Genomic DNA, 27,925 nt, shown 5'->3' on the forward strand with positions numbered 1-27,925 from the left:
GTAATTTGATCAATACTCGTGTAGCCCAACACGACGTATAACATAATTTAACTCTTTACTGCTATAAAGAACGCCATTTCACGGTTGAGTCAGTTTCTGTTCAGATCGAATTACACGATAGCTTAAATGTTTGAGATTAATATTTGCTTTTTTACGGAATTTGTGATTGTTTGACTGTTTAAATAGAATTACATTTAAATTGTGTTGTTTTTTCTGGACTATTTATCTGTATTTACAGAGATACAGTGCAATTAACAATTTATATGGCTATAAGTTTTTTAAATTTAGTTTTTTTTTTATCGAAGTGTAAGCCTTTTCTATTCCTTTCCTCGCCAAAGGCTGTGATGAAGTTAAGGATTTTATTTGTTTGATATGTGAAGAGAAGTTGGATGCAGATGTTTACTGATTACTGTTCTCGAACTACTGTGATAGTGATTTTAGCTATTTTAATAGTAATTATTGGCTGCGATAGTCGTGATCAAATCAGACGCTTTATAGATCTATTACTTTAACTATTATTGATTGATCAAAATGAATTATAAGACATATACTTGTAATCCCAGAAATAAAAACGTGTATGTTTATACAACATTACTTAGGATTTTATTTAAAGATAAAAAAACCGAGAAGCTGAAAACACAGTGATATTGTCAAAGTCCATCCTTGGAAAATCAACCTTTGTATTATTAATGTTTGTTCGTAAATTTCATAATTTATATATCTTGATAAAGTCTTTTTAAAATCACCAGATCACAGTGTGCTCATAGTGCGTTCTTGTGATCGCCTTTTGTCCGTCGTTAGTCGTTCGTCGTGCGCCGTCCAAATTTACCTTTTAACACTCTTAAGTCCACAATTATCATCAGATCTTTATAACACTTAGTCAAAAGATTTGTCCGTACGATATCTTTGCCAAGGCTTAAACTTGGTGGCGTGTGATTATGAACTTGGTCACTAGATCTTTATTAAAACCTTGTCAAGAACATTTGTTCCAATGATATCTGGGCCGACTTTGAAAATGGTTCTGGTCTGTTGAAAAACACGGCCGCCAGGGGGCGGGGGAAATCTCCTTATATGGCTATAGCGTAATCGTGTTGACTTAAGAAGTCACATTTTTTCAGTTCAGTCATAAAACGTGGCCAGAAGATTTGTCCGAATAATATCTCGTCTGTTTTTAAACTGGGTCATGAAGGGTAAAAAACTAGGTCACTAGTTTAAGAAAAACTTTATAAACACTGTAGAATTCAATTTCTAGTCGAAATATCATGACATTTGTTACAATAATTGTTTCATTTATATCTCGGTAGAATTTTAAATGGTTCCAGTCCGTTAAAAAAACATTGCCACCAGAAGACGCGGCAGTTATCCTTATGTAGCTGTAGTGAAATCTTGTTAACAGTCTAGAAGTCACATTTATAGTTCAATAATCATGAAACTTTCTCAGAACATTTTAATAATTATATCTTGGCCAAGATTTTCAATTAAGAGACCTCGGTAAAAGATTTACCTTGAAATGAAAAATTAATATTCGTATACTTATTTAATTCTTTTGAATTCCATCTTCTTAGAATAGTTCAGTTCCTTCGAGTCTTAGGTGAGCCCCATAGGGCCCATGGCCGTTTTGTTTATATTTATTAAAACATATGCGTAGGCAGCCAGATTTTCACAATCAAGTGGTGTTAACACACTGTAGTTATCTCACTGATTGTGTTCTTGTCTTTAGTATGAGCCACATGAGGTATCATTTAAGAGAGGACTTGATGCCCATCGGTCTTTCATTATACAGTTCACCTGTAAAAGGGAACATGTCAATACTACTCTAGAACAAGAGGTTATCACTCATACATGCAGGGGAATACATTATTTAAAATATATGTGTTTAGACTTATTTGGTACATCGCAAGAATCATTTGCCAAATTTTCATTTTTGTAGCAACATTATATTGAATAATGCTGAATAGACAATACTTAAAACTAATGAATAAATAACAAATTATAGTAGATAATATATTTTAATGCTTATGATTGCTTTATTAATAAATAAATAATAGTACTACACAAAATGTTAACTTATGAAAATCTTTTAATATTGAATATGTTCGTGTTTTGTACAAATCTATACACGGAAATGAAAACAAACAAAATACAAGTATACTAGCTATTATTTACAATTAACAGTCAAGCAAGTTTTATATATAACCTCTCAACTCGGGTCTTGTTAGCCAAGACTACCATCAGCATTGATAGTCTGTATTGCATAAATACTACATTGTCATGGTTCGATTCTCTTCCTCAATTTGAATAAATATTAAATGTTTTACATCGCGAAATGTGATAAATAAGGTTTTACTTTCGTTTTTATTATTTTGTTAACACCATGAATTCATTTTCAACAGTGTCGATGATTATCGTGGACTTATATTGGAAAAGTAAACTATATGTATACTTGGTCAAAGTGCAGGACAATTAACGTTTACAGTGCTCTTTTCATAACTTTTCGACAATTTGGCAATAGTTCAACGCGCGTCGTATACAGCCTTATAACACGAGACAGATATTGCGTTGGATGTATCAAGTCACGAGATTATGTTACGGAGGATTCCGGACTTAGTCGATGCATCACACTTGTTAAAATGGATTTGTAATAGAAACAATATCTATCTTACGGATAGCCATTGTTCAATAATGAATAACACATTTATTTTGATGATCTTGGGCTTAAACTTGATTTGTGTTTGAATTTATTTCAGTTTTAATTTGAACTACTGGGGTTGATTAAAAGTTTAAACTAGCTATAAGCTTTTGTTTCATAGATTTTTTTTAACAGAAATAAACGTTAACTTTTTAAACGCAAGTGTTTTACTTTATGCGCGAAATAACACAATGGCGACAGGTTTTATGACTGCGATTGCAAAACGTTCGCGTACGGTTGAAGACTTTTGGTGCAAATCTTGTACAGAGCAAAATCTTCAGGAATCTGCAAACATTTATTGTGAGACATGTGTGCAGTTTTATTGTAAAAAATGTGCTATCCACCATAGTGAGATGTCCTCAAAACATACGACACATGGAAGAGGAGATATTAAAAAATGGCCAGTTTCGACGAAGGTGGTGGATTTTCTCAGGAAATGTGAACTGCATGATGATAAAACACTCCAACAGTTTTGTGATGACCATAGTCAGCTGTGCTGTTCTGATTGTTTTCTATCATTACACAGGTACCTTATACATGTATAATTTTTTTATATTAAAATTTCAGATATCAATTCATGCAAGTTTCACAATTTCAAACAACATTACTTATGTATTTATTTATTTCAAATAACATAAACTTAAGCTCACCTGAGCTTTATTCGAGAAATGGTGAATGTTTGTTTATATATTGTTAAAAACATGTAATCTTAATTTTACCCAGATTTCGCTTTTGAAATATGAACTTATGATTATTCTGGATAATATGGGAATTTATTGAGTAAACAACTGTATTGCACAAGAGCACGCAGCGTGAAACATCTTTTGCTGGCATTATGTAGTGGATACTCTTTTTAAAATGGCTCTTTCGACAGGAAAATATTATAATTTTGCGAGTCGCAATTAAAACTGCTCATACTTGTTTGCGGGGAGGAACGCAAAATAATACGTTCCAGCCCACAGGGATGATCCTAGGGTGACCATCTTTAAAAGTTGTCCAAATCGTTACCGTCCGCTTCATGCGGATAACACTGGTTGTAACTTCTAAAGAATTTTCATCTTCACCGCTTTAGGGGCACCATTAATGACTCAAACTTGTTGAAACTTTTAAAATACTAATCTTCACACTATCAAGCAAAATGTGAATCTGGGTAAGATGAGTCTAAATACTAGGTCACCACGTCAAATCTAAAAAACAACATGTTTCCTCTCTAGAAGCAAAATTTAATCAGTCTTGTTGAAACTTAGACTATGGATCAAGAGAGGTCAAAAACTGTATTAACCTATTAATTGTTCAACTGTTAGTATCTTTGAATTTATGTCAGGGCTGAGGTAAGGATAGCATGGCCATCTTGTTGAATCCGAACTAATATGGAGATACCTTGTCTCGAGACTACACTTTTGTATTGAACCAAAGTCAATATCACTATGACTAATAATTGAACAATGTATTTTTTTTTCTGCAATCTCATAGAAAGGATGACTCATGGAAAATGATGGACATTGTTTTACACGTTTTTGAAACCAGTGCAAATAACCTTAAATAATTCTTAAAACGTCAATCTTTCATGAGCGTGCAATTTCTCTTTCAAATAACTCTAACACAAATTCAGCGATTGTAATGAAGCCTATTACATATATACCTTCAGGCCCGTAGCCAGGGTTTTGAAAAGGGGGGTGCGAATTTTTGTCATAGACGATTGTTATGGAGCAACGAAGTGGAGAAGGGAGTATGTGCGGGAGGGGATGTTGAAACGTAAACTCCTGCATTCTGGTCATTTTTTAAAATGTATTCAGATACTAAAGTTATAGAGCATTTTATTTGAAAATTCACTTTCATTGACCATACTCAGGGACATGTATTCCCCACCACGTTTTTTCAATAACCACCTTTTTCGATCAGTCACGGGAATACATCATTTTATACGGTGTTTAACCTGACACTAGTATGCGCGCACACACTTTGTTTACCTATGCAACAAAAATGTTTAGAATGTGAAATCAACAATAAGTATATAATATATACTTATAATAACGGTATAAAATATCAATATTCATTGGAATCTTGATAAAATTGGTGTGTTTTACCATTCTTACATTCTACCATTCATAAATCGAGCAAATTAAATGGAAATATTTTACTTTTTTACAAAACAATTATTTGTCTGCTACTATGGATAGTACCAGAGGCCTAGCATTGCTCAAAACGTGCTAATAGTGTATTGTACAGCAAACACTCATTAACAAAACTGGTCTTCTCTAATGTGCATCAATTCTAAAAAGAAATCAAAATTGTATAATTGGTTACTTATTTTTTTTTTATAACTATTTTTAACAAATAAGTTATCTTTTTCAAAACGAATTTCGGAAACATACGAACACTTTAGGCTTCATTAAGACCCTATAACCACAAACTACTGGCCCTATGGTCTCAAAGTCCTAAACAATGTATACCAGGACGTTGAAGCAAAAAGATGTACTTATTTGCCCATTATATGCTCAAGATCCGTCACAGTTGATGAAAATTAAACGTTAATGACCAGCTGATCATATAACGTTTTGAATTCATTAAAACAACTATTTAAGAGTAGGAAATTCATAGTGTGAAGTTTGACATAATTAAAACATTAAGGAAAGTTCTGTATGTGGAGCAGAACAGATGCCATTAAGTGTTGGTAAATAGAAAAAAAGCTACATTGCTTTGTAACAATGATTTGTTTTCTTGTCATTAAAAAAAATCACCTAAAATATATTTTCTTGTTTATAAGATTATTTATTTATTCAAGTCAATCAAATTGTTTTTCCAGCCATTTAGATAATTTTCTAAAAAGGTTATTGGACTGGGATTTCAACTCACGATTGTATACGGATTAGAATGCCAGGTTCATAATTTTGCATTATACAGAAAACAAATATCTATTTGTTACAAAGATTCCAATTCCATTTTGCGGGGACCGGCTTCTTAGATCTTCTAAACTTTTGCTTTCACTACTTCTAATGATTTCAACAATTCTACGGTTAAAACTTGTAAATAAAAATCACGCACTATCATGGAAATGACTTAATCGAAAAATTAATTATATGGAATCCTATCGGTTGCATATTGAATACAACATTATTTTAACGCTTAAATACGAAGACTCACTGGGTTCCTGGAAAAAATAAATTTCCGTTTTTGCGTCCAATAAAGTTGGGTGCAACCTAGAGTACAATTGGTTTACTCATCCAAAAAGATTGGGTGCGAACGCACCCAACGCACCCCACCCCTTGCTACGGGTATGACCTTATATTCAAACATGGTCAATGTCACTTGATGTTAGCAAGTGAACCCTAATATTGTTTTTGTCACTTGATCTTTATGAAGCTTGGTAAGAATGTTAATGTCGAATCTGGATGACGTGTAAAAAACGAATAGATTTGTTTTCACTCTATGATCAATCTTGATGAAATTTAATCAGAATTTTGATAATAAACATACCAACTTGAGCTGTCGTTAGTTGGGTCAACTCGCAAAATTTTAATAAAATTTGAAATATTAGCATTGCACGTTCCGTTTTGAATTACATTAAAATTTTAATTATCTTCATTTGAAACAAAATATTGTTCAATCTTTCCTGATATATTTCGAATTAAAATGCCTTTTTACCATCATCATCATTATTATCATCATCACCATTGTCGTCGTCGTCGTCATCGTCGTCATCGCCGCCGTCGTCGTCGTTGTCGTCGTCGTTGTTGTCGTCATCGTCATCGTGATAATCGTCATCATCATCATCTTCATTTATATTATTATAATCAGTATTATTAGTAGTAGTAGCTATAGTAGTAACAGCATTTGTAGTAGTAGAAGTTTCTGTTTCTTGGTATTTTATTACATTAGTTTTTGTGTTTCTTTAAGCCAGTGCAATAAAGTTACACCCATTTCGGAGTTGACCAGCACAATGTCCACAGACCTGCAGGGACTTTCAACAAAACTTGAAACTATTCTTGAAGAAATCGAGAGCTTGCAGAAATGTCAGGAGGCCGCTATGCAGTCATTGGATACATCATTCACTGAAAATGAAGGGTTTGTGATGCAAGACTTGTCTCTGAATATTAATACTTCTATTGGTGCACGTGATGATAGTACTGAGAAGGACCTGAAAGAAATGAAAGATGAAGTTATAAGCATAAAATGTTCTATTTCAAGTTATATTCATAAATGCATCGGTCTTCAGAACGAATTATCACAATTATATGAATCGATTCAGAAAATTGGGGATAATAAGGAGCTCTGTCTTATAGCCAGCATAAAATGTGAGCTCGCATTACATCATTCATTCACTGTGCTGGGAAAGTCAGGCAAGATGTTTACTGTTCAGGGAAAGACTGTTCATAATGTGAGAATACCAAATGATTCACTCAAGTGTTATATCGTGGACTGCTGTGTTCTCTCCGACGGACAAGTCCTGCTTGCAGACCAAGATAATAAGAAGGTCAAGCTGCTAAATCAGCAGTACCAGGTGGTGAGTCACTGTAGGGTGACTCAAAAACCACAGGGTATTTGTCAGATCACACCCAGTGAGGGGGCAGTGGCTGTGAATAATGAGGTCCAGTTCATCACAGTAAACCAGGGCCAGCTTTTTCTAGGCAGAAAACTTCAATTACGGCATATATGTACAGGTATTGCCCACCATCAGGGCGACCTGTTTATCTGCTCCCATAATACACTGTTTAAGTACTCCCTGAGTGGTAAAAAGATCTGCAGATTGTATGAGGATATATCAGAAGGTATCACAGGTAAGAATTATTGTGGACTTATCATGATATAGGAATTTGTATTACATAGTTGTACAGTTCATATTTTTAAACTGTGTATGCTTCAATAATTTTATTCACAGCAAGAAAAAATGTCCACTATTATTGCTTCATAAAAATAAATGAAATGTTGTGGCTGCCACTGAATTGCATTTCAATGAATAGAAAGTGATCTCATTTGAGCGATACACTTTCGGTTCTCGTCTTTATATTGTTGGATAAAAAAACACTGCTTATACAATATGTTTTATCAATAAATATTGTTTCATAATCTTTATCAAAAGAATTATCGTTAAATTATTGTTGTTTAATTTGACGAATTATTAAAAGGTATGTATCAAATTATAATTATTGATTCCTTGCTGTAAATGGCTAAGAAAGTACAAATTGTAGAAAAGTTTAATATTGGCTGTTATGAAACCCTGAAAAACAGTAAAATAAAGGACCACAATCATCGTGTTTGTATGTTCATGTATTACATGTACATTTGTATGTACATTTATTAACTATATATGTCCTGTCCACTTCATTAATATGTGAATTCATTGTTATCATGTATACATTTGCAATAAATATGCAATTTTTGCTTATAGTTACATCAGCTGACACAGTCATGTACATATTTATTGTATTTTGTATATCTATCTATCTGTGCAATTATGTTACACTTAACTTCTAACTCAATAGTTGAATTTCAACATGTATTGTCCGACGTGTACACTAAAAACCGATACAGAATCTTTATTTCACACTAAAATATTATTTCTTGATTTTATGCATATATTAAGTTATGCAAATGCTTATTTATAACTACAAATATGAAGTACGATATCACTACAGTCAATTTTTTAAAGATTATTTAGCGTTAAATATCTGTACGTGTCTCTTTTTCACAGTACGGAGTTGTGCTGTAAGTCCCACAGGTGACAAGCTGTACATCACAAACTGGTCCCATGACAAGCTCCTCACCCTTGCCAGAGACGGAACAGTCCTGGCTATATACACAGACCCAGAACTTATACAGCCACGTGGTGTACATGTGACCCCTGCAGGCCAGGTGCTGGTCTGTGGATGGGCGTCAAACACAATAATACAGGTGGAGTGTGAGGGGACGAGGAAGCTTGCCACTCTGGTTACACGGGATAGAGATGGAGTAAAGAGTCCAATGTCAGTCTGCTACAGCAGCACCACATCTTCCATCCTAGTGGGACAGTTTAAAGACGAAAACATTATGGTGTTCAAAGTGGTTTGTATACTTTTTCATAAACTTATGTTTCGCATTTATGTTATTATATTAACAGTTATTTAAAAATGGAATGTTCTATTTCCCTTTTTTCGCAATTGTGTTTAATTCAAGTTTTATGTAATGAACCACCTTTTCTCCGCATTTCAGAGTTTGTGCATAACCGCATTGTTTTCACATATTGTCTGACATTCACCATTGTAAACAGATTTAAAAATACATATTTAAATAATAACATTTTTTTTAACTACACAATTTTTTTTTCTGGCGTTACAAAAAATGGTCTGTCAGCAATTTTAATTTGTCACCTTCTTCAAATTCTTCTTGCATTAGGTTTCTCACTCATCATCAATAGAAGCAGTTTGAATCATTGTACAATACGCTCATATTGAGCTTTTATGATCGCCTTTGCCCGTTGTTCGTCGTGCTTTATGCATCGTGCGTCGTCAACATTTACCTTTTTAACTCTCTATAGGCCACATGTATTTTCCGATCTTCATGAGATTTTTTATAAAATATGTTTTGGCCGAGTTTGAAAATGGGTCAAGTAAGGTCAAAAACTAGTTCACTAGGTTAAATTATCAACAAGCTTGTTAACGCTCCAGAGTTCTAAAATAGATACGATGAAAAAAATATGGACGCCAATGAGAAATGGGTGTTTGACTTATATGGCTATAGTAAGAGGACGGGCAGTTTATAAGGCTATAGTAAACCCATGTAAACACCTCGAAACTGTTTCCAGTCTATTGAAAACCACGGTCGACAGGGTGCGGGGCAGTTTTAATAACATATTGTATATTGCTTTTGTTAAACGCTGTTATCACTCTAGAAATCACATGACTCCGATCTTCAAGAAACTTGGTCAGGAGATTTGTGCTTATAATATCTTTGCCGAGTATGTAAATGTGTTTCGTGAAGTAATAAAAACTAAAGGTCAATAAATAAAATGAAAGACAAAGTTTGTTACCACTCATAAATTTATAGTTTAAGTCACTTTCTTTTACCCAGCCTTTATGAAACTTCCTCTAATTGTTTGTTCTTAGATATTTCAATTGAGTTCAACAATGGTTCAGGCGATTTTTAAAACATAGCGGCCACGAGTTGTATTAGTTTAGTTTGTAATTTGGTCTAAAATAAAAACGTTTAATACAGGGTAATGTTGCTTCTGTCTTTGGATGGTAGCACCCATTAAAGAAATGCTGTGATATGGTTATATTGAAGTTGTGTTTGTTTATAAATCTTGAACAACAAACCCAATTTATAATTTTACTGAATTACTCTCATTAAATATTACGTTTACTTCAAATCAGTATATTTATTTTTCCAGAAAATCACAATGTGATAATCCAAGTTAGACATGAATATCTAATTAATATTAATCTTCCTGATAATTAATCAAATATACATGGTGTGTCAGTAAATGTTATTGAAATCAATCCATTTGCACGTTTTATTTGTTTACAAGTGACCCATTTAATCTTGTATAGGCAGCTTTATCGTCGCAAATACATAAACTTTTTAACTTAGTTATCCCCCATACCTTATTTAAGGTTTTAATTAGTACATATACTTTCTGTTTGGGGAAATAATTTGAATTGTACAACGTTGTTTATTCGTCTGCAATTCACATGCTCAGAATAGTTAAGTTTATTCGTACCATGATTCATTATTATTGCAAAACTATTAAATTTGAAATTATGCTCACCAAGACAAAAGTCTTGATATCGTTTAAAAGAAAGGTTTGAATTGATAGACCGTGTCCGATCGTTCATATATCACACAACACAAGGTGACAAGTTTATGTAACTGTCATTTTGTAATTTTAAATCGTCAAACTCTAGATCCAAGGAAATGTCATGACCATGTATCAAAAAGTTTTCTTTTTCAGATCCTTATCTAATAATGGTCTCCTTCAAAATTGTTTCTATTGTAGTACACATTACAGTACAATAAGAAGAATATATATAAACAACATGTATACTATTTTTAAATAGAAAACATTATGCAATCCAGAGCTGTTTTATTACCAAATGTAACTGAAGATGGTTAAATGATTAAGTCATGTATTTGAGTTTTACAATGGTAGATGGACTTATAATCTGATTTGCGTGAACATGCTTTAAATCTTTAACATTATCCGGACTTGCTCCAGCAGCTGGAGTTTCACTTCTTTATATTGAATCGTTTAAGAACAATGTTTTTGTAACAGTTGAAGGGTGGTAATATCAATAGATACCTCAAGGATAAGGACTATACATAAGCAAGTTGCCAGTCAATTCGTATTTAAGTTAAGTAATTGAAAGACGGCAATGTGTCCTCGTATTCACAGTCTTGCTGGTGCAATTATTGAAAATCACATTGATCAGTCAATTTACTACAGATGAAGCATGATTACAAAATATGGGTAGTTTGTCCTTGTTGTCACAGAATGACTGGTCGACAGGGGCTTACATGGGCACCTCGTCCCAATTCAAACAAGTAGATACTGCGAGCTCAGCAGATAAAGGAGCCGTGGGAGAGATCAATTAAAATCAATCTCGACATATCAAATCATTCAAAATAAGTCACTGATATCTTTCTAGAAGGATAGAATTGTCACACAAATGTTATTTTCCAATCCACATTTAATCACGTAATTACAACATTAACGTTGTAGAGTACAAATTAGCGATCATTTAACAAGTGATAATTATCAAATGTTTTAACATTCTTATTATTTATTTTCACAATCTCTCCGTAATTATTCTAGTTAAACCAACCTCACTGCCTTATCATTTGTTTACCCACAGAGGGCGTTATTTATTATATCTAAGGCAGTCGCACCTCGAATTGACATCCTCTTTAAACATGTGAAAAATGGCTTCTGTTTCTTATGGCATTTGACCGTAAGACTCCGGTATATAAAACAGATTTTTTCGTCGTGAATCTTGTCTGACCGCGTTACCTAAATGAATTCTCGATCAGGTTTATTTTACACAGTTGTGAACCGAATCAAACTTAGTAGCATTAGAGTAGTCTCCCATTCGGGTAGGTATCGCACACTTCCAGGCTGTTAAAAGAACACGGCACAAAAAGTAAACAATGGGAAAATTCTATTGTTGTATGCCTGAATGTCAAAATTGTTGGGAAAAGTTGGCAGATACGGCAAGCCTGTAACGCTGCACAAATTGCCAAGTAATCATGCTACGAAAACCGCATGGATTAGAGCTATAACTATAAGCAGGCAAGATTGGAAGCCAACCGGGTAGGTGTACCGACATCTTATATGTCGATGTTCATAAATCTCGTATTTGTAGGAGTAGTACACCATGTACATGGCAAGCAAAATTATTACGAACATTTTGTTTAGTATTAATAGGGTTATAAACTAATTAAATTTGGTTTAATATGGCATAATTTGTTGACATATTACACCATGATTTGAATCTTAAATTTGAATGATTAATTTGAGCAGATTGACATTGAATATTTATGTTACCGGACCACACCAATGTAAATATCAACAATCAGCTCCTCTATTCCGCGAATGCCTGAAATTGTAATCTAACTCAAGAAGAACTCTGAGCATTCAAGAAGAACTATACCCGATACCTACCCGAATGGAAGACAACTCTTGTTCGCCCTTAGTTTTGAAAAGACCGAATAGCTTTAAAGGTTTTAGAAATAACTTGGCACACATGTTTTGCATGATATATGTTTATGTATTTTGCGCTTCATTCATCAAAATAAAGAACCTCAATATAAATTTGTGGTGTTTGTTCCGTTACTTTCCAATACATTATTCAATTGGGAAACTCCTTATTAAATATATTCATACTCTCAAATCTAGCGGCTAAAAATATGTTTGTGAAAAATAAAGCCTTGTTATAAGACTTGTTTGAATAGTGCATACATGTGTGGTCTCTTTTGAATCTATACCACGTTAATTTCATTTCTCTCAGGAACCAAATAAAGAGACTAGTTCAAAGCATGTGTCAACCCAAGGAGACTTTAGAAGATTGTTCGACCAGCGTAAGTATTCCATTTTGATTTTTAAAATATGCTACAGACCTGTGCATTCTTAAGTACGTGTACGTATGAATGGTTTTCACTGGTATTCTCCAATATAATCACACAAGCAATTCAACGTTCTTCGCATAGGATATGCGTTGCATTGTTTATCGAAGTTTCTTTTTACTTGTTATGATTCTCCTCTTTGATTACATGCTCGAATCAACGGTAAATGGTTTAATGTGTTTTATAATTACATTGCATAATGTATGTAAATGAATGTCCAGATTCTTACTATATCAAAAGTATTTTGAAAATCATATGATAATTTTATTATTATTATTATTATTATTATAAAGATAGTATCAGCATTTGCGAGACGTTTTTTTTAATCCTCAAGAGTTATTTAACTAAGTTTAATAATCAATATCAGAAATTAAGAGCGTATTGCGGAGAAGCAATACGCATCGACTACAATTGATTCGGATTGTTTAAAAAACATACCAGGGGTGGGGCAGATTTCCTTAAATGGCTATAGTAAAACCTTGTTAACACTCCAGAAATAGCATGTTAGTCCTATCTTTATAAACCTGGAAAAGGTCATTATTCTAATGATATTTCGGATGCAATAGAAAATAGTATCGTTGACAAACGTGGTCACCTGGGTGCGGTGCAGTTGTTTTAGTTTGTGTAGTAGTGAAAGCTTGTTAACAGTCTAGAAGTCACATTTGAGTCAAATGTTCATTAAACTTGCTCAGACGATTTCTTTTTATGATCTCTATGCCCAATCAAACTAAGGTTACGGGCTGTTGAAAAACATAAACACCAGGAGGTAGGGGAAGTTTTCCTTATACGCGTGTATTGTAAACTTATTAGTACTCTAGAAGAAACATTATAGTCACATCTTCATGAAACTTGGTAAGAATATTTTTGGTTATGATATCTCTGCCTCGTTTGAAAATGGTTTGGTCCAAGGCAAACTATTCCCGACAGGAGTTGGCAGTTTTCCTGAAAGAATATAGTGAAATCTTATAAACGCTTTAGAAGTCACATTTCTAGTCCGATTTTTATGAAACTTTGTAAGAAATTTTTTTTCTTATGATATCTCGACTGATTTCGAGAATAATCTTTATGCTTCGCTCTTTATGAAACCCGGAAAGAACATTTGTTCTTATAATAACTAGGCTGAGTTGAACAAAATTGTACCGTTTCGTCAATAAACATGGCCCCTTTGAGGTATGGTCCTTTCCCTTTAATGGCTTTTAATGAATCCTTTTTAACATTCTAGAAGTCACATTTGCTCTAATGATATCTGAGATGAATTCGAAAATTGTTCCGTTTCGTTGAAAAACATGGCCGCTAGGGGTTTTGGCAGTTTTGCTGTTATTTCTTTAGTAAACTCTGGTTAATTCTTTACAATTTACATGTGTCGTCTTATGTACATGAAATGGTCAGAACATTTCTTCTAATGATATCTCAGCAAAACGAAAACGACCATATTTCGCGATCGTTGAAAAACATGGCAACCTTGGGGAGGGGCAGTTTTCTAAATATGTATTTAGTAAAAGATTGTCCACAGTCTATAAGTTACATTTAAGTCCAATTTGTATGACATTCGCTCAGATTTGTTCTAATGTTTTCTGGGCCCATTCCAACTATAGCTCCTGTCCGAAGCAAAACATGGCAGCCTTGGGGTTGGGAAGTTTTTACTCATAAGCATATTTTGTAACTGTATAAACTCTCTTGAAGTCGCAGTTTCCGCCCAATCCTCGTGAAACTTTCTCATATTTGTCTAATTATATCTTACGTAAGTTTAAAAATAGTTTTCGTTATTTTCAAACATATAGCTGCTATGCAATATTTTAGTTAAGATTGTAACTTTGGCAAATATGCAACTCGTTCTCGATGGATTACGGTGATACTAATGATGACCATGATTGTAATAACTCTGAACTCGTCGGTGGGTAACTCACAACTGGCTTTATTCATAGATTCACATATATATAAACCTTAATACAAGTAACTCATGACTGCATGCTTTAACAAGACAATACGAGTTGTGTCCCTTACATAACAATACATGACATCCCCTTTTCTTTCTTGTTTTTTTTTTAAATTATAAAAACATCAACTACTCTATCGTTACATATGCGAATAGGTTTATGAAAGAAAGCAAATAACATAACCTGTAGTAACACATTATAAACTGTTCTTTTTATAAAATCATAGTGGGAATTTCTGTAAACCTCTGAGTGTTAAATAGTAAATTGTTCAGGACAAAATGAAAAATGCCAGATACAGTAAATGTCGGGTTTCGGCTGGGATATGATAACAAACTGTGTTTACACCCAAAACAAACTAGAACGTAGATACACCCAACAATAATTAAGTATTGGATTTTTTGTGAAAATTTCATAAACATTTTGTTGTTTGGAGAAAAATCAAAGCGCTGAAGGCACTGAATCTTTAAAAATTTACCAAGAGTTTGATATGATAAAAATAAATGTGTACAAACTGTTCCTTGCTCGTTATGATAGTACAGTTTCAAGAACATTATGCATTTACTACCACAATACATCTTACTTATACAAATACCAATATTACCGAATGATAGTTATTGAACAGTTTATTAATAAGTTTAATTTGCACTACAATAAGGCAGTCATATGACACATGTTTTGCACTTCACATCTTACACATAGTCATTTAATCGTATCGGTTTGTGAACTTCTCTTCCTTACCTCGTTTTCTTTCTAACAGTGTCTTGTACACTCTCTTTCCCCGGTTTGTCTCGAGTTTCCCTTGATCTCGCACTAGCACTGTTTTCGTGATTTGGAGTGGTTGTTGTTCTGCTACCGTCTCTGTTGGCGCTGTGGGTGCCGGTATGTACTCGTCATTGTTTGTGGTGATAATGTGTGGTTTTTCCTTGGTTTTCATTAGCATGTCCGTGTTTCGGCGATATTCGCGCCCCGATTCGCCTGTCTTAAAGGGATCTTTTCACGCTTTGGTAAATTGACAAAATTGAAAAAAGTTGTTTCAGATTCGCAAATTTTCGTGTTAGTTATGATATTTGTGAGGAAACAGTAATACTGAACATTTACCATGCTTTAATATAGCCATTATATGCATCTTTTGACAATTATAAAACCTAAAAATTATAAAGCGTTGCAACGCGAAACGATTGAATAATTTGGAGAGTTCTGTTTTTGTCGTTAAATTTTGTATAACTACGAACATTGCTTATATAAGGTATAAAATACGTGAAGTATGTGTACTCGGCGGAATAGCTCAGTAGGCTAAAGCGTTTTTACTTCAGGACTCTGGCAAGACTCCAGGGGTTACTGGTTCGAAACCTGCTCCGGGCAATGTTCTTTTCCTTTTTTTAATTTTATTCTTGATTTTTTTCTGGAGCTTTTACGATCCAATGTTTACATTTATCAATATAAAGCATTTAATGAATAAGTTAAAAAATGCAAAAATCTGTGAAAAGGCTTCTTTTAACGATATGTGATCGCGGGTATTCGGACGGTTTCACCTACTCTGCCGGTTTCCAGCCAGATGGGGTTTTAATTCTTACTGCGTCCCCTGGCTGAAGATTGTCCTTGCTCTTCGCGTGTTGGTCGTAGTAGAATTTTCGCTTTTCACGAAATTCTTACAACTTCGGTGCGACATTTTCACTGGTTGTTTCTGGTTGTTGCAATGTTTGTTTCAAAGGTATTAGTGTTTTTGCGCGTCGACCCATCAAACGTTGCATCGGTGATCCGATGTTATCGCGTGGTGTGTTTCTTAGTTCTAACAGGGCTAAGTAGATGTCGTCCCCTGTTTCGCTACACTTTTTAATTATATTTTTCACGGTTTGTACAGCCTTTTCAGCAAGGCCGTTTGTTTGTTGGTGCAAAGGCGACGACGTTATATGGGTGATTCCATATTTTTTGATGAATTCTCGGAATTCATCACTGGTGAACTGTTGACCGTTGTCCGAGATGATTGAGTCCATGATTCCATAACGAGCCACGTTTTGCTTGATGTGTTTTAAGATGGTGCTCGTTCGAGAGTCTCTTTGCAATGGAATGGTGCTATTTCAATGAAGTTGGAGAAGTAGTCTACAATGATTAGGTAATTGTTACCCTCTAGTTCGCATAAGTCCATTCCGACTTTGCTCCAGGGTAGCTCAGGTACTGGTTGGATGATCATTGGCTACTTTTGGCTCATCTTGCGATGCATTAAACACGCACTACACTTGCCAACAAGATCTTCAATTTGTGTGTTCATGCCGGGCCAAAATACTAACTCTCTCGCCCTCTTTTTACAGTTCACTACCCCTATATGCGACTTATGTATCGCTTTCAACGTTTCTGTTCTCATTTCTTTCGGGATACACACGCGTTCCCCTCGGTACAGAACTCCATTGTAGATGGATATTTCATCGCGGTAATCCCAAAATGGAACGGCTTCAACTGGAACTTCGCACTTCGTTTCTGACCATCCTCGAATGATAACCTTTGCCAGTACTTGGAATTGTTCATCCGCTTGTGTTGCGCGTGCAATTTTGTCATGGTTTGAACACGACAGCGTGTCGAGCTTCAAAACCATCAACTCTTCATCGATAGTTTTCCCATCTTGATTTTCTAACGGTCATCTGCTGAGGCAGTCTGCTAGACCCATGTCCTTGCCGCTTGTGTGCACGAGGTTGAAGTCATACGGTTGAAGCTTCAAAATCATTCGTTGAATCCTTAGCGGAGCTTTATGTATTTCTTTCTTTAGAATCGACTCCAACGGTTTGTGATCAGATTCCACTAGGAAAGTATCTCGGCCATATAGCAGTTTGTGGAATTTTTCACAGCCATATACAACGGCTAGCATTTCTTTTTCGATCTGAGCGTACCGTTGCTCTGTCGGTGTGAGCGCACGTGACGCATATGCCATAACACGGTCCTGTTGGATTATCGCGGCTCCCAGGCCTCTCATTGATGCGTCTACTGTGAGTGTGACAGGTTTTTTTCCAGTCGTAGTACTGAAGTACTTTTGTTGAAACAATAGCTTCTTTTATTTTATTGAACGCGCGCTTCGCTTCGTCACCCCAGCTCCACGTTTCTAGCCTTTTCATATCGCGCAGTGGTGCATTAAACTCACTGAGATTTGGGATGAACTTAGACACATACGATAACATGCCTAACACAGTTTCCAGCTCACTGAAGCTTTCTGACTCTCTCATGTCTGCTATCGCCTTCACTCTTTGATCTGTCGGTTTAATTCCGTCTCCAGTCAGTTTGTGACCTACATAGTCCACTTCCGGCTTGGCAAACATACACTTTTTCTTATTTATCTTCAGATTAATTGAACGTGCCTTTTGAAGCACCGTTTCCAAACGCCTGTTATGTTCTTCCAGTGTTCTACCATGAATCAAAATGTCGTCAACAATTATTTCTACCCCGTCAATGTTACCAAATTTATGTTCCATGGACCTTGTAACACTTCACTCAAACACTTCACGCCCATCGGCATCCGCAGGTATCGGTACCTGCCGAACGGAGTATTAAACGCTGTGAGCTTCGAGCTCTCTTCAGTTAATTTTATTTGGTAATATCCCATATTTGCGTCTAGCGTTGTAAAGTATTTACCCCCATTCAATCTTGTGGCAACATCATCAAAACTGTTCATTGGATAATGTTCTCATCGGATTGCGCGGTTTAAATCTGTGGGGTCAATGCATATTCGCACTCTTCCGTTTTTCTTCCTTACGCACACCAAACTACTGACCCATTGCGTAGGTTCTGTTACATTAGCAATAATGTTGCATTCTCTAAGGGTTTTAGTTCAGCTTGCAATTGTTCACGAATCGCGACTGGAACCGGTCTTGGTGCATGAACTACTGGTTCTATTGACTTATCGATTTTAATCTCGTACTCGCCCGGTATACACCCAATCTCTTGCCCAAGGACGTCACTATATTTCTCAATGATAGATTCTGTTTCAAGTCTTGCGGTGTGTATTCTCATGATCAGCCCAAAATCAACTGAATCATCCTTTCCAAGCAAGTTTATGCCTCTTGGAGTGTTCATAATCTGGAAATTAACTGAACGCTTGATATTTTTATGCTCGCACAGCAATGTAATCATTCCTTGCGCCTTCACTAGCTGGCCCATTGACACCGCTAATAATAACATCACTCCTTGTGATTGGTGCAACCTTTTTAAATAGCTTCGCTGTTCCAAATGACATGACACTGCACATTGCGCCACTGTCGATTTCAAGTTTTACCGTTTTACACCCTATTTTCAAGTTAGCGGACCATTCATGATTATCTTGATGTTGCGATAAATACGTCGTTCACATCCGCATGTTCAAACTGGTTAAACATTTCCTCGACCTGGTCTTCCTGGGCTTCTGTGTAGTTGACATGTCGTTGACCTCCACGGCCCCGATATCCACGGTGGATTCCCCGATCACTTCCGCGATGACACAGTCTACGTCCATAGCCACGTGTCCCCTCTGTGTGATATCCCCTTTTGTTGATGCGATGCCCCACCGACTGCAGGACATAATTTGGATGCCTTGAAATGGCCAAACTCACCGCAATTGTCACACTGTTTTTGATAGGCGGAACATTTCCTTACTTCATGTTATCTGCAACACTTGGCACAGTATTTTTGTTGCTTATGAGGGTTTTGATGCGTTCTAGCGATGTTTACGTGATGGCTTTCGCCCAGTGATTTGATGTGAGATGTGGTCAATTCTATTTGCCTACAAACCTGCACGACACGTTCGATGGTAAGTTGTGTAACCGGTATCTCCATTAGCTTTTCACTACACTTTGTGTCATTCACGCCATTAATGATCATGTCACATATTAACCCTTCTTTTTGTTCCCCATATTGACAGTGCTCGGCCTTTCTTTTTAATTCCGAAATGTAATCCATTATTGACAGGTTACCACGCTTTGTGTTGAGGAACTCGTCTTTTGATGTTACGGTAATTATGCACGAAATGTCTGTCAAATTTTGTGAAAACTGTTTCTAGATGGTATCTATCCTCGGCTGGCACTCGGCTGGCACTGCCGCGATCCAGCATCCTGATTGGCAACAACTTCCGGCGCCCACGCGAACGAATCGTAAATTTTTACGCACTCTCTCCCCATGTTGGCAAGTAGGACACCAACCTTTCTTTTTCCAGGCTTGTCGTCCAGACCTAGCGCGTCCAAATGAATTATGAAGTCCCGTTTGAAGTCTTCCCAACTTGATGCACTTTCTGACGGGTTAAATTCCGGTAATGGCCTGATTCCCTTCGAAGCCATTTCGCTGTTGTATAAAATGAACCTTTAACAACAGATTTGCAACGTACAATTGTCATGCAATCGCCTGATTGCGCCGATTTTTAATAGATTTCTGACACCATGTAATAACTCTGAACTTGTCGGTGGGTAACTCACAACTGGCTTTATTCATAGATTCACATATATATAAACCTCAATACAAGTAACTCATGACTGCATGCTTTAACAAGACAATACGAGTTGTGTCCCTTACATTACAATACATGACAATGATGGTGCTGGTGATGAAGATTAAACTTGTGATTGATTCAGAAAGATGAAAAAAACCACATTGCTATTGATAGTAAATGACTCAAATTAAATACTCACATTTCTTCAATTTTTTTTCAGAAAAGCGCAAAGCGCCAAAAGCACTAAAACAACAAAAACTACTTCATTTGAATCTTACTTGACCTTTCATCTTATATGAATGTTATGCCAGGAGCTGAACGTAATATCTTCATTTGTTTTATAGATAATTCACATAAAACCTATTGAATTTTGCATAGAAAGCCTCTTAAGCCGGAGAGTTAACCTACTGGCGTATTGGGTTGTTCCAGTAGCATTAATCTCCATAAATAAATCTAAGGTTTACATATTTGCATATACATGGTTCTGTGATTGAAAAAAATTAGTATCAAAGGCAAATTAAATAGTATGTGTCATATAGTACTTTTTTCAAAGTTTTGTTCTCAAAATTGATTGCAGCATCTGGCAACAAAACATTTGCCAGCATGTCTGTATTTTATGAATAATAAATCAAAGTACTGTTTAACTCAATAGGTAAACATATAATCAGTTTTTGTCATCATAGGAAGCTTTTCAAATTGTCTTTTTCGTAGACATATTATAATATTCTAGTGGCCACACTTTTTGCCATTCTTTTTGTAAATTGTTCAGAACAGTTAACATTAAATGTAGTCTATATTATATTTTAGCTGAGTTCTAAACTCGGTCACGTGGGGTCAAATCTAGGTCAGTACGTCAACTTGTAAGACTTTTATAACACTTTGGAAGTCAGACGTTCCCCCGAGTTAGAAAGTCTGTTTAAGACATTACTGCAAAAGTGTGGGTCAGTTTTTATTGTGTAATTTAATAGACACATGTGAGCAACCAAAAAATTACATGTTGAATACTACTCTTGCAACTTACTCAAGATTTGTGTTCATTTTTATTGACCTTTCTCTGGCGAGATACATTTTCCACAAAAAAATACTTGGCTTCCATATGGTGATGCAGTTATCCTGGTATGACACGGGAGTATGTGTTTTTGACTTTTATTTCAGTTGTTCCTCTTGTTATTTTATTCTAGCTTGAACTCTATATGATCCTTAAATCAAACCATGTTCTGTTTGTGTTGCACATGATGAGAAGAATAAATATAATAGATGTTTCAATTTAAACATATGATGAAATATTGTTATTTATTGCAGTTAACATTGACGTCATGGCAGAATGTGGAAGTGCCTTATTCCCAGCGTTCAGACATGGATGTGGAGCTCTGCAGGGCATTGTAACCAGAGGAAAATGCATATTTGACGACCCCGTTTTTAATGAAACCGAGAGCGAAATTGTATTTCAAAGATGTATTCAGCTCTACACCACGTCTATTTTAATGGACAATATCAAGGCATCTTACACAAAACCAATGCAGTTAAGTCATGTAAAAATATTTAGCCGGCAAAAGCAAAATATTTCCTTCCCTGCTTTGGTGGCTGTTGACAAGGAACGCTATGTCAAAATAAAAAATTGGATAAGCAGCCTAAATAAAGAGATAAATGGCTTATGTGTGCTTTTGGTTAACGAGGCAACAGATACAACATACATTGCACCAGAATGGGGCGTCTTTCAAAGCATGACGACAATATCAGACACATTTGTAACTGCAGATGATCTTCTAGAAAGAGCCATATTTGCAGTGTTAAAGAACCTGGTGGAAAAATGTATTAACAAATATGGTTCATCAACTGATTTGTCAGGTGAGCTTGCCGACAAACCTCTGCTTTTAAAATATAGGTGAATACATTTCACAGTCATAATCACGTACAGCGATGTATCTTAATCACCGAGAAATATAATTGCACTTAAATCCAAATATGTTTATTTCTAATGTCACACTTTGAATCTGGAACAGAACTTATTTTGCTCACTGAAAATTTAGTTTAATGTGGCAAAAATGTTTTAGTTTTTACACAGTTTATCGAATAACCATTGAAGGTCCTTAGGTTCAAGGTAAAATGTAAGGTTGAGTTATCATATATATAGATGAAGAGTTTGTGAGCGGAACATAACTGCCTTAAATAACGAGCGATTCTTAAATAAATAAAAAGGTATAACGCGTAGGTTCATGATCAAGATCAGAAATGAAGTTCAAAACCTCTATGAATGGGACCCCTTAAAATAACTGAGCATACGTGTTTACCAGTGTCACTTTTGCACAGCCCTTTAACACTATAATATAAGATAAAACAAATATTGAGGTTTAAAGAATCCAGTATACTTTATACGGATGTATTCTTGCCTGTACCGATAACTTGGACATGTTTATGTTCGAATGTAAATACATACAAACTTTCTCATAATTAAAGCGCCCCATACTTCCGGTTGAATGCATCAGTGAACATAATAATTGATCGGCCTTTTGATCGGCCTTTTTCTCGGCTGCCAAGGGCCAAGTGAGTTGTAAATAAATGACGTTTAATTTGAAGAACATACTTATTACCGTATTTAATATACAGGTCACTTGGAAAGATCGTTATTGAAATAAGACTTTCTAAATAAAAAGTCTATATAAAATTATCTTACCGATACACCCAGTCAGATATGGGATTTGTATCTGTGGTTTCCGTTTAATGTGTAAAATGTGTGTTATGATATTAGTTGAAAACGGACGAAAATACGAATCTATATTTGTCGTTCAAATTGCAGAACTTAGTGCTTATTTATAGGACATACTAAATTGTTTGAATTGTAAGCGTCTATCAATTCGTTTGTATTCGATTTACATGGAACGCCTTATAATTCACATTCACGAGAAATTATGTCATTGGTAATTCCTATTTCTGGTAGTTGTTGTTTTTTCTGAATTATTATTATGTAAATTGTTTAGATTTTTGTGTTTAATGTTTGTTGTAAATTATTTCCAGATATTGAGCAAGAAAGTACATTACAAAGTATTTATAATTATGCAAGAACTGCGTACAAAAGAAGTGAAGTACCCACACCTGAAATACCGGCCCTTCCAGAGATTTCGTATTCATACCCGACACATATGGATGAAGTATGCAGACAATTAATAATTAGTGTTCTTTAAACTTGATTTGTGTAAAAATTGTATTGTGTAATATAGAAAACGTGTTCTGATTCACCCGCAAACATAGTGTGTAAGGGTGTATATAAGAGGCACGCGGTCGATTGATTTGTTGGTTTGTCGATTTGTCATTCGCTTAAAATAAGTTCATGTAGCGAACTACTATCTAAATTGTAGGAGCAAATGAATTGTATTTTGTTATGAACAAAATGTAATGAACGTCAAGTGTACATGTTCAAGAATCTTTTTCGGTGCCCAGTTACTCACACGTTCTGTTCCGATTTAATCATTTTTTATGTATAAGTTTCTTAGCTTATTGCACAAGTTTGTTCTACATTTCTCCAGCTATTAAATTGAAACTTGAAATGTGTCATCACCATTAAGTACAGATGTGTAAGATACCCATGTGTATGCCAAGTGATATACACGTGCGAGCTATGAAACCTTGAACTTAGTCATTATATGGAAAATATCAAGTTCAAATTTGTTGAGCGAACTTTTTACTCTATATTTCAAGCTTTTAAATAGAAACCAGAACTTTTTCATCATCATAAACTGTTTATGTGCAAGAAAACATGTTCATGCCCAATGACCCACACGTTCCTGAGTTATGTGTCCTTGATATTGCCCGTGTTTATGCATATAATAGTCTTAGTTTCTGGAGCAATTTATCAAGCTGTTTAATTGAAACTTGAAGTATGAAATCACCATAAAGTGCAGATGTGCAAGAAGCACAATTCATGCCCAGTTATCAACACGGTCATGTGTTATGAGCCTGTTAACTGAGACATGTTATGGTAGAAGAATACATTATGTTAATTGAACAACTACACTTTTCAAGATATTTAAATTAAAACTCAACAGTATTCATTACCATGAAGTGCAGATTGCTGGGCACATTTTTCACACACATGTTCCTAAGTTATTAACCCATTTACATAACCGTGGGAATTGCTGCTTAACTTGTGTTGCTGGGGTTTTTAGTCACATTTTGTGAACACAAATAATTCAAATATGGTAAAGTGTGCTTGATTTCACTTCAGATTACTTTAGGCATTACACGCATTACAGTACATTTATTCATTAATGCTATTGCAGGTCATCAAAGGTCTTCTTGAAACAGAAGGGGTTGTTGGATGCTCTAAGAACATTGGGCAACTTGAAGTCATTATTGAAAACACAGAGGAAAAGAATGCGACAATAAATAGAGTAAACCTGTATCTTCAAAATAAAAACGTCAAAGCTATTTTTATACATGGAAAACTTACACCTCTCGTTTCCAGTGGGGACAAAGTTTCAAATGAACGAGTAACTAGACACTTTGCAACATTGGGAGGATTTGCGCTGAAATTTCCCGAAACGACTACGAATTCTTATTGCAGCTTAGCAACAACGTCTATTCAAAGCAGCACACTGCCACAAAACACAAATGGAAAGCTTGTTGCTCTTATCTCACGACACCTAGCACCAGCATTCGGGTGTGAGAGCGTATATGCGTGTAATAATATTGGATCATTGAACATTGGAAAAATTAACAACATTCACGATGACCCTTTGGTGGATATTATTCCTGTCGACATTAATGAAGATGTTATAAACCAATGTGACAGTCGATTCAAAACAGAGATAGGAGTGCAGATGTATGGCAAACTACGTTCTACGGAAGAACCAATTTTCGCAGGAGATCAAGTATATATATGGGGAGCATCAACGCCTCTGGGTTTAGGAACAATCGCTTCTGTCGATTTGAACACGCGGAATGGCTTGTTGATAACAATTCATGATCGCAACGAGGGTGAGTCGTTCTGCAAAGAAGGTGACAGCGGCGCAATGGTATGTGCCACTGATAACAGGGAACGGACATTGTATGCTCTTGCAATGATCCAAGGAAAAATTGAAAAATCTAGTGGAAGAGCAACGTATGTTGCGGTTAGTCTTAATGAAGCATTCAAACTATTAGAAAAATATTATTTCTCCAAATTCAGTCTGTGCAATGATCATGCAAGCCCACATGAATAAATGTTTTGAACTGCTAACATTCGAATTACAAACGCTGACTAGCTGAATGATACCATTGAAATTAAGTAAATTAGAATAACAAAAGCTTATTGCACAATTAGTTTGTGTTATATTCTCGTACAGCTCATAACCATTGCAATCGTGACTCCGTGAATGTGTATCTGGTAAACGACTAGCTAATATTTATAATTAAATAAGCCATATCAATTCTCATATAAAAGAAAACCGACAGTTTTTACCCGTGTCTATATACAGCACCACATTTTTAATGAAAATCTATGAATGCACGGTAAAATGTTCGTTTATCAATATGTGTAACTGTATGTTTAATAGAGGACAATACGCTTCATGTATGTAGAAGTTGATGTTTTTTTCGATTGCGTACATATCTTTCACATCACGGTAAATATAATCGAAATAGTTTTGACTGTATTGATTAGCTTCGGACAATAACCCTCGATGTCGGTCTGAAACCTGATTATTTAAAGATCTGGCTTATTCAACGCAAGTGGAAAAAATCGTTTACCTTTAATTGAATTAAGACATACAAGGTGAATACCCAACACAACGGATGATCAAGCTTCGCGTATTTATTCTGATTACTGCTTCCAACCCTTTAAGATTGACATATTTTGTTTCGCTTATTTAAAATTACAGTCAGGCTGTCATCAAGTTGATTTCTCTGAACTCTTGTTTAACCAGTATTTCTACGCATACTACTTGTTTATGCCATGAGTGTGATCGTGCCAATTATTTGCTACACATTAAATTATTAAATGACACGTGATTTAATAATTCAAACTTAATTTGGAGATAATTCCCAATCATTTTTCTCACCAGCCTGACTAGGAACTTCATTTTTATTTAAATTAAATCGTTATATATTTGTTAAATTAAATCGTTTTGAATACCTTTAATACTATGAGTTAATTTATGTTTGGTCATAATTCATCAAAGTAAGTCATGAAAAAGTAGTTAAAATACATGGCAGTTAATGTCAATAGAACCGTTTCTGCTCACATATGAATATTTTATCTGCGAATCAATAGGAAACATTTGTATATGCCTTAGCTTTCCTATAAGTTGTATGCATACCTGAATAGATACGGTCAACCGCATATTTGGTAAATTACGAAAAAAATCCAATTAAACTTGTGTTATTTATCTTTATTTTGAAAATTATATTCAAAAGATGTTTTTCGATTCCAATTTTGTAAATTTTAGATTTTTCAATATTCAATTTTTAACATTATGTCGTTGTTTATTCGTTTAAGCAGGTTTGGATTTAAACAAATGTTGATTTGTTATACAAAAGTTGCAAATTAAATTGTTTAGTTTTGTCTGCCTTGATTTATATCCTGTTTAGCTTTTCAAAAGACACACTACAACTTCAATTGCTGAGTTTTAAATAGATCTTAAACGAGACACTTATCTTCCTTGTAATCATATTCGTAGTTTTATAAAAGAGATAAACATCATTTTGTTTGTATCATTAATTGTCATAAGTATGCCCCTCCCCTTCGAAGAAGAGGTGGTATATTGTTTTGGTGGAGTTCTGTCGGTCTGTCTGTCTGTAGACCAGTTCGTTTCCGATCAATAACCTATGAACGGATTGACAAATTGGCTTGATACTTCCCTTGTGCATTAGCCTTTGCCAGTAGATGATTCATATTGCAATAGGGGGTCACTATGTCAAAGGTCAATAGTTGTCACACTGAGAGTGCAAATTGTTTCCGATCAATAACTTGTGAACGGATTGACCAATTGGCTTGATATTTACCATGTACATTGGCCTTTGCCAGTAGATGGCACCTATTGAAATTAGGGTCACTAGGTCAAGTCAAGGTCACTGTAACATTAAGAGTAAAAATTGTTTCTAATCAATAACTTGTGAACGGAGGTTCCGATTTACTTGATACTTCCCATATTCATTTGCGTTGGGCAGTAGATGGACTTTTTTGAAAATGGGGTCACTAGGCCAAAGATCAAGGTCACTGTCACACTAAGTGTAAAATTGTTTCCAATCAATAACTCGTCAACTGATTAACCGATTGGCTTGATACTTCCCATGTACATTGGCCTTGGACAGTAAATGACCCCTATTGGAATTGAGGTCACTAGGTCACTGTCACAATAAGTGTGTAAATCGTTCCCGATCAATAACTCGTCAACGAATTTACCGATTGGCTTGATACTTAACATGTGTATTGGCCTTGCATAGTAGAGGATCCCTATTGAAATTGGGGTCACTAGTTCAAACGTCAAGGTAACTGTGACTCTTACATTATAAGATTAAATCCGGTGTCAATGGGAGTATCTGTCTCAGACCGACGAGCGCTTGTTAAATGTTTAAATCGTCTACTGCAAATGTAGTAAACCAGAAATAAAATACTTCAAAAGTGGAACCTCCTTTTTGTTGATTCCACTATGTCCAGACTTGATATTTGTTAATTTACAAAGATCTACAAAGATCAATCCACATGGGATCAAAATTTGAGGCACGCATTCTTAATATAAGGCATTTTTAGTATGATGTTTTCTTGTAAATCAGGACGGTATGGTATTT

General features: G+C 35.2%; 1 protein-coding gene across 4 annotated transcripts; it reads left to right on the top strand.

Annotated features, from left to right (window-relative positions):
* LOC127838862 (uncharacterized) lies at positions 1-27,764 on the top strand. 4 transcript variants are annotated; one of them, XM_052366891.1, is made up of 8 exons: positions 1-83; positions 2,394-3,215; positions 6,587-7,467; positions 8,382-8,731; positions 12,670-12,739; positions 21,464-22,009; positions 23,177-23,310; positions 24,439-27,764. In XM_052366891.1, the coding sequence occupies exons 2-8, from the start codon at positions 2,881-2,883 to the stop codon at positions 25,357-25,359; spliced, it is 3,237 nt and encodes a 1,078-aa protein (XP_052222851.1). In that variant the 5' UTR covers positions 1-83; positions 2,394-2,880; the 3' UTR covers positions 25,360-27,764. The 4 variants fall into 4 exon arrangements, with proteins under 4 accessions (XP_052222851.1, XP_052222852.1, XP_052222862.1 ...); XM_052366892.1 differs by having other exon boundaries at positions 40-88; XM_052366886.1 differs by having other exon boundaries at positions 48-3,215.
* Positions 27,765-27,925: the final 161 nt, after the last annotated feature.

Source organism: Dreissena polymorpha, chromosome 1 (assembly GCF_020536995.1).
Source record: "Dreissena polymorpha isolate Duluth1 chromosome 1, UMN_Dpol_1.0, whole genome shotgun sequence".
NCBI classification, from domain to species: domain Eukaryota; kingdom Metazoa; phylum Mollusca; class Bivalvia; order Myida; family Dreissenidae; genus Dreissena; species Dreissena polymorpha.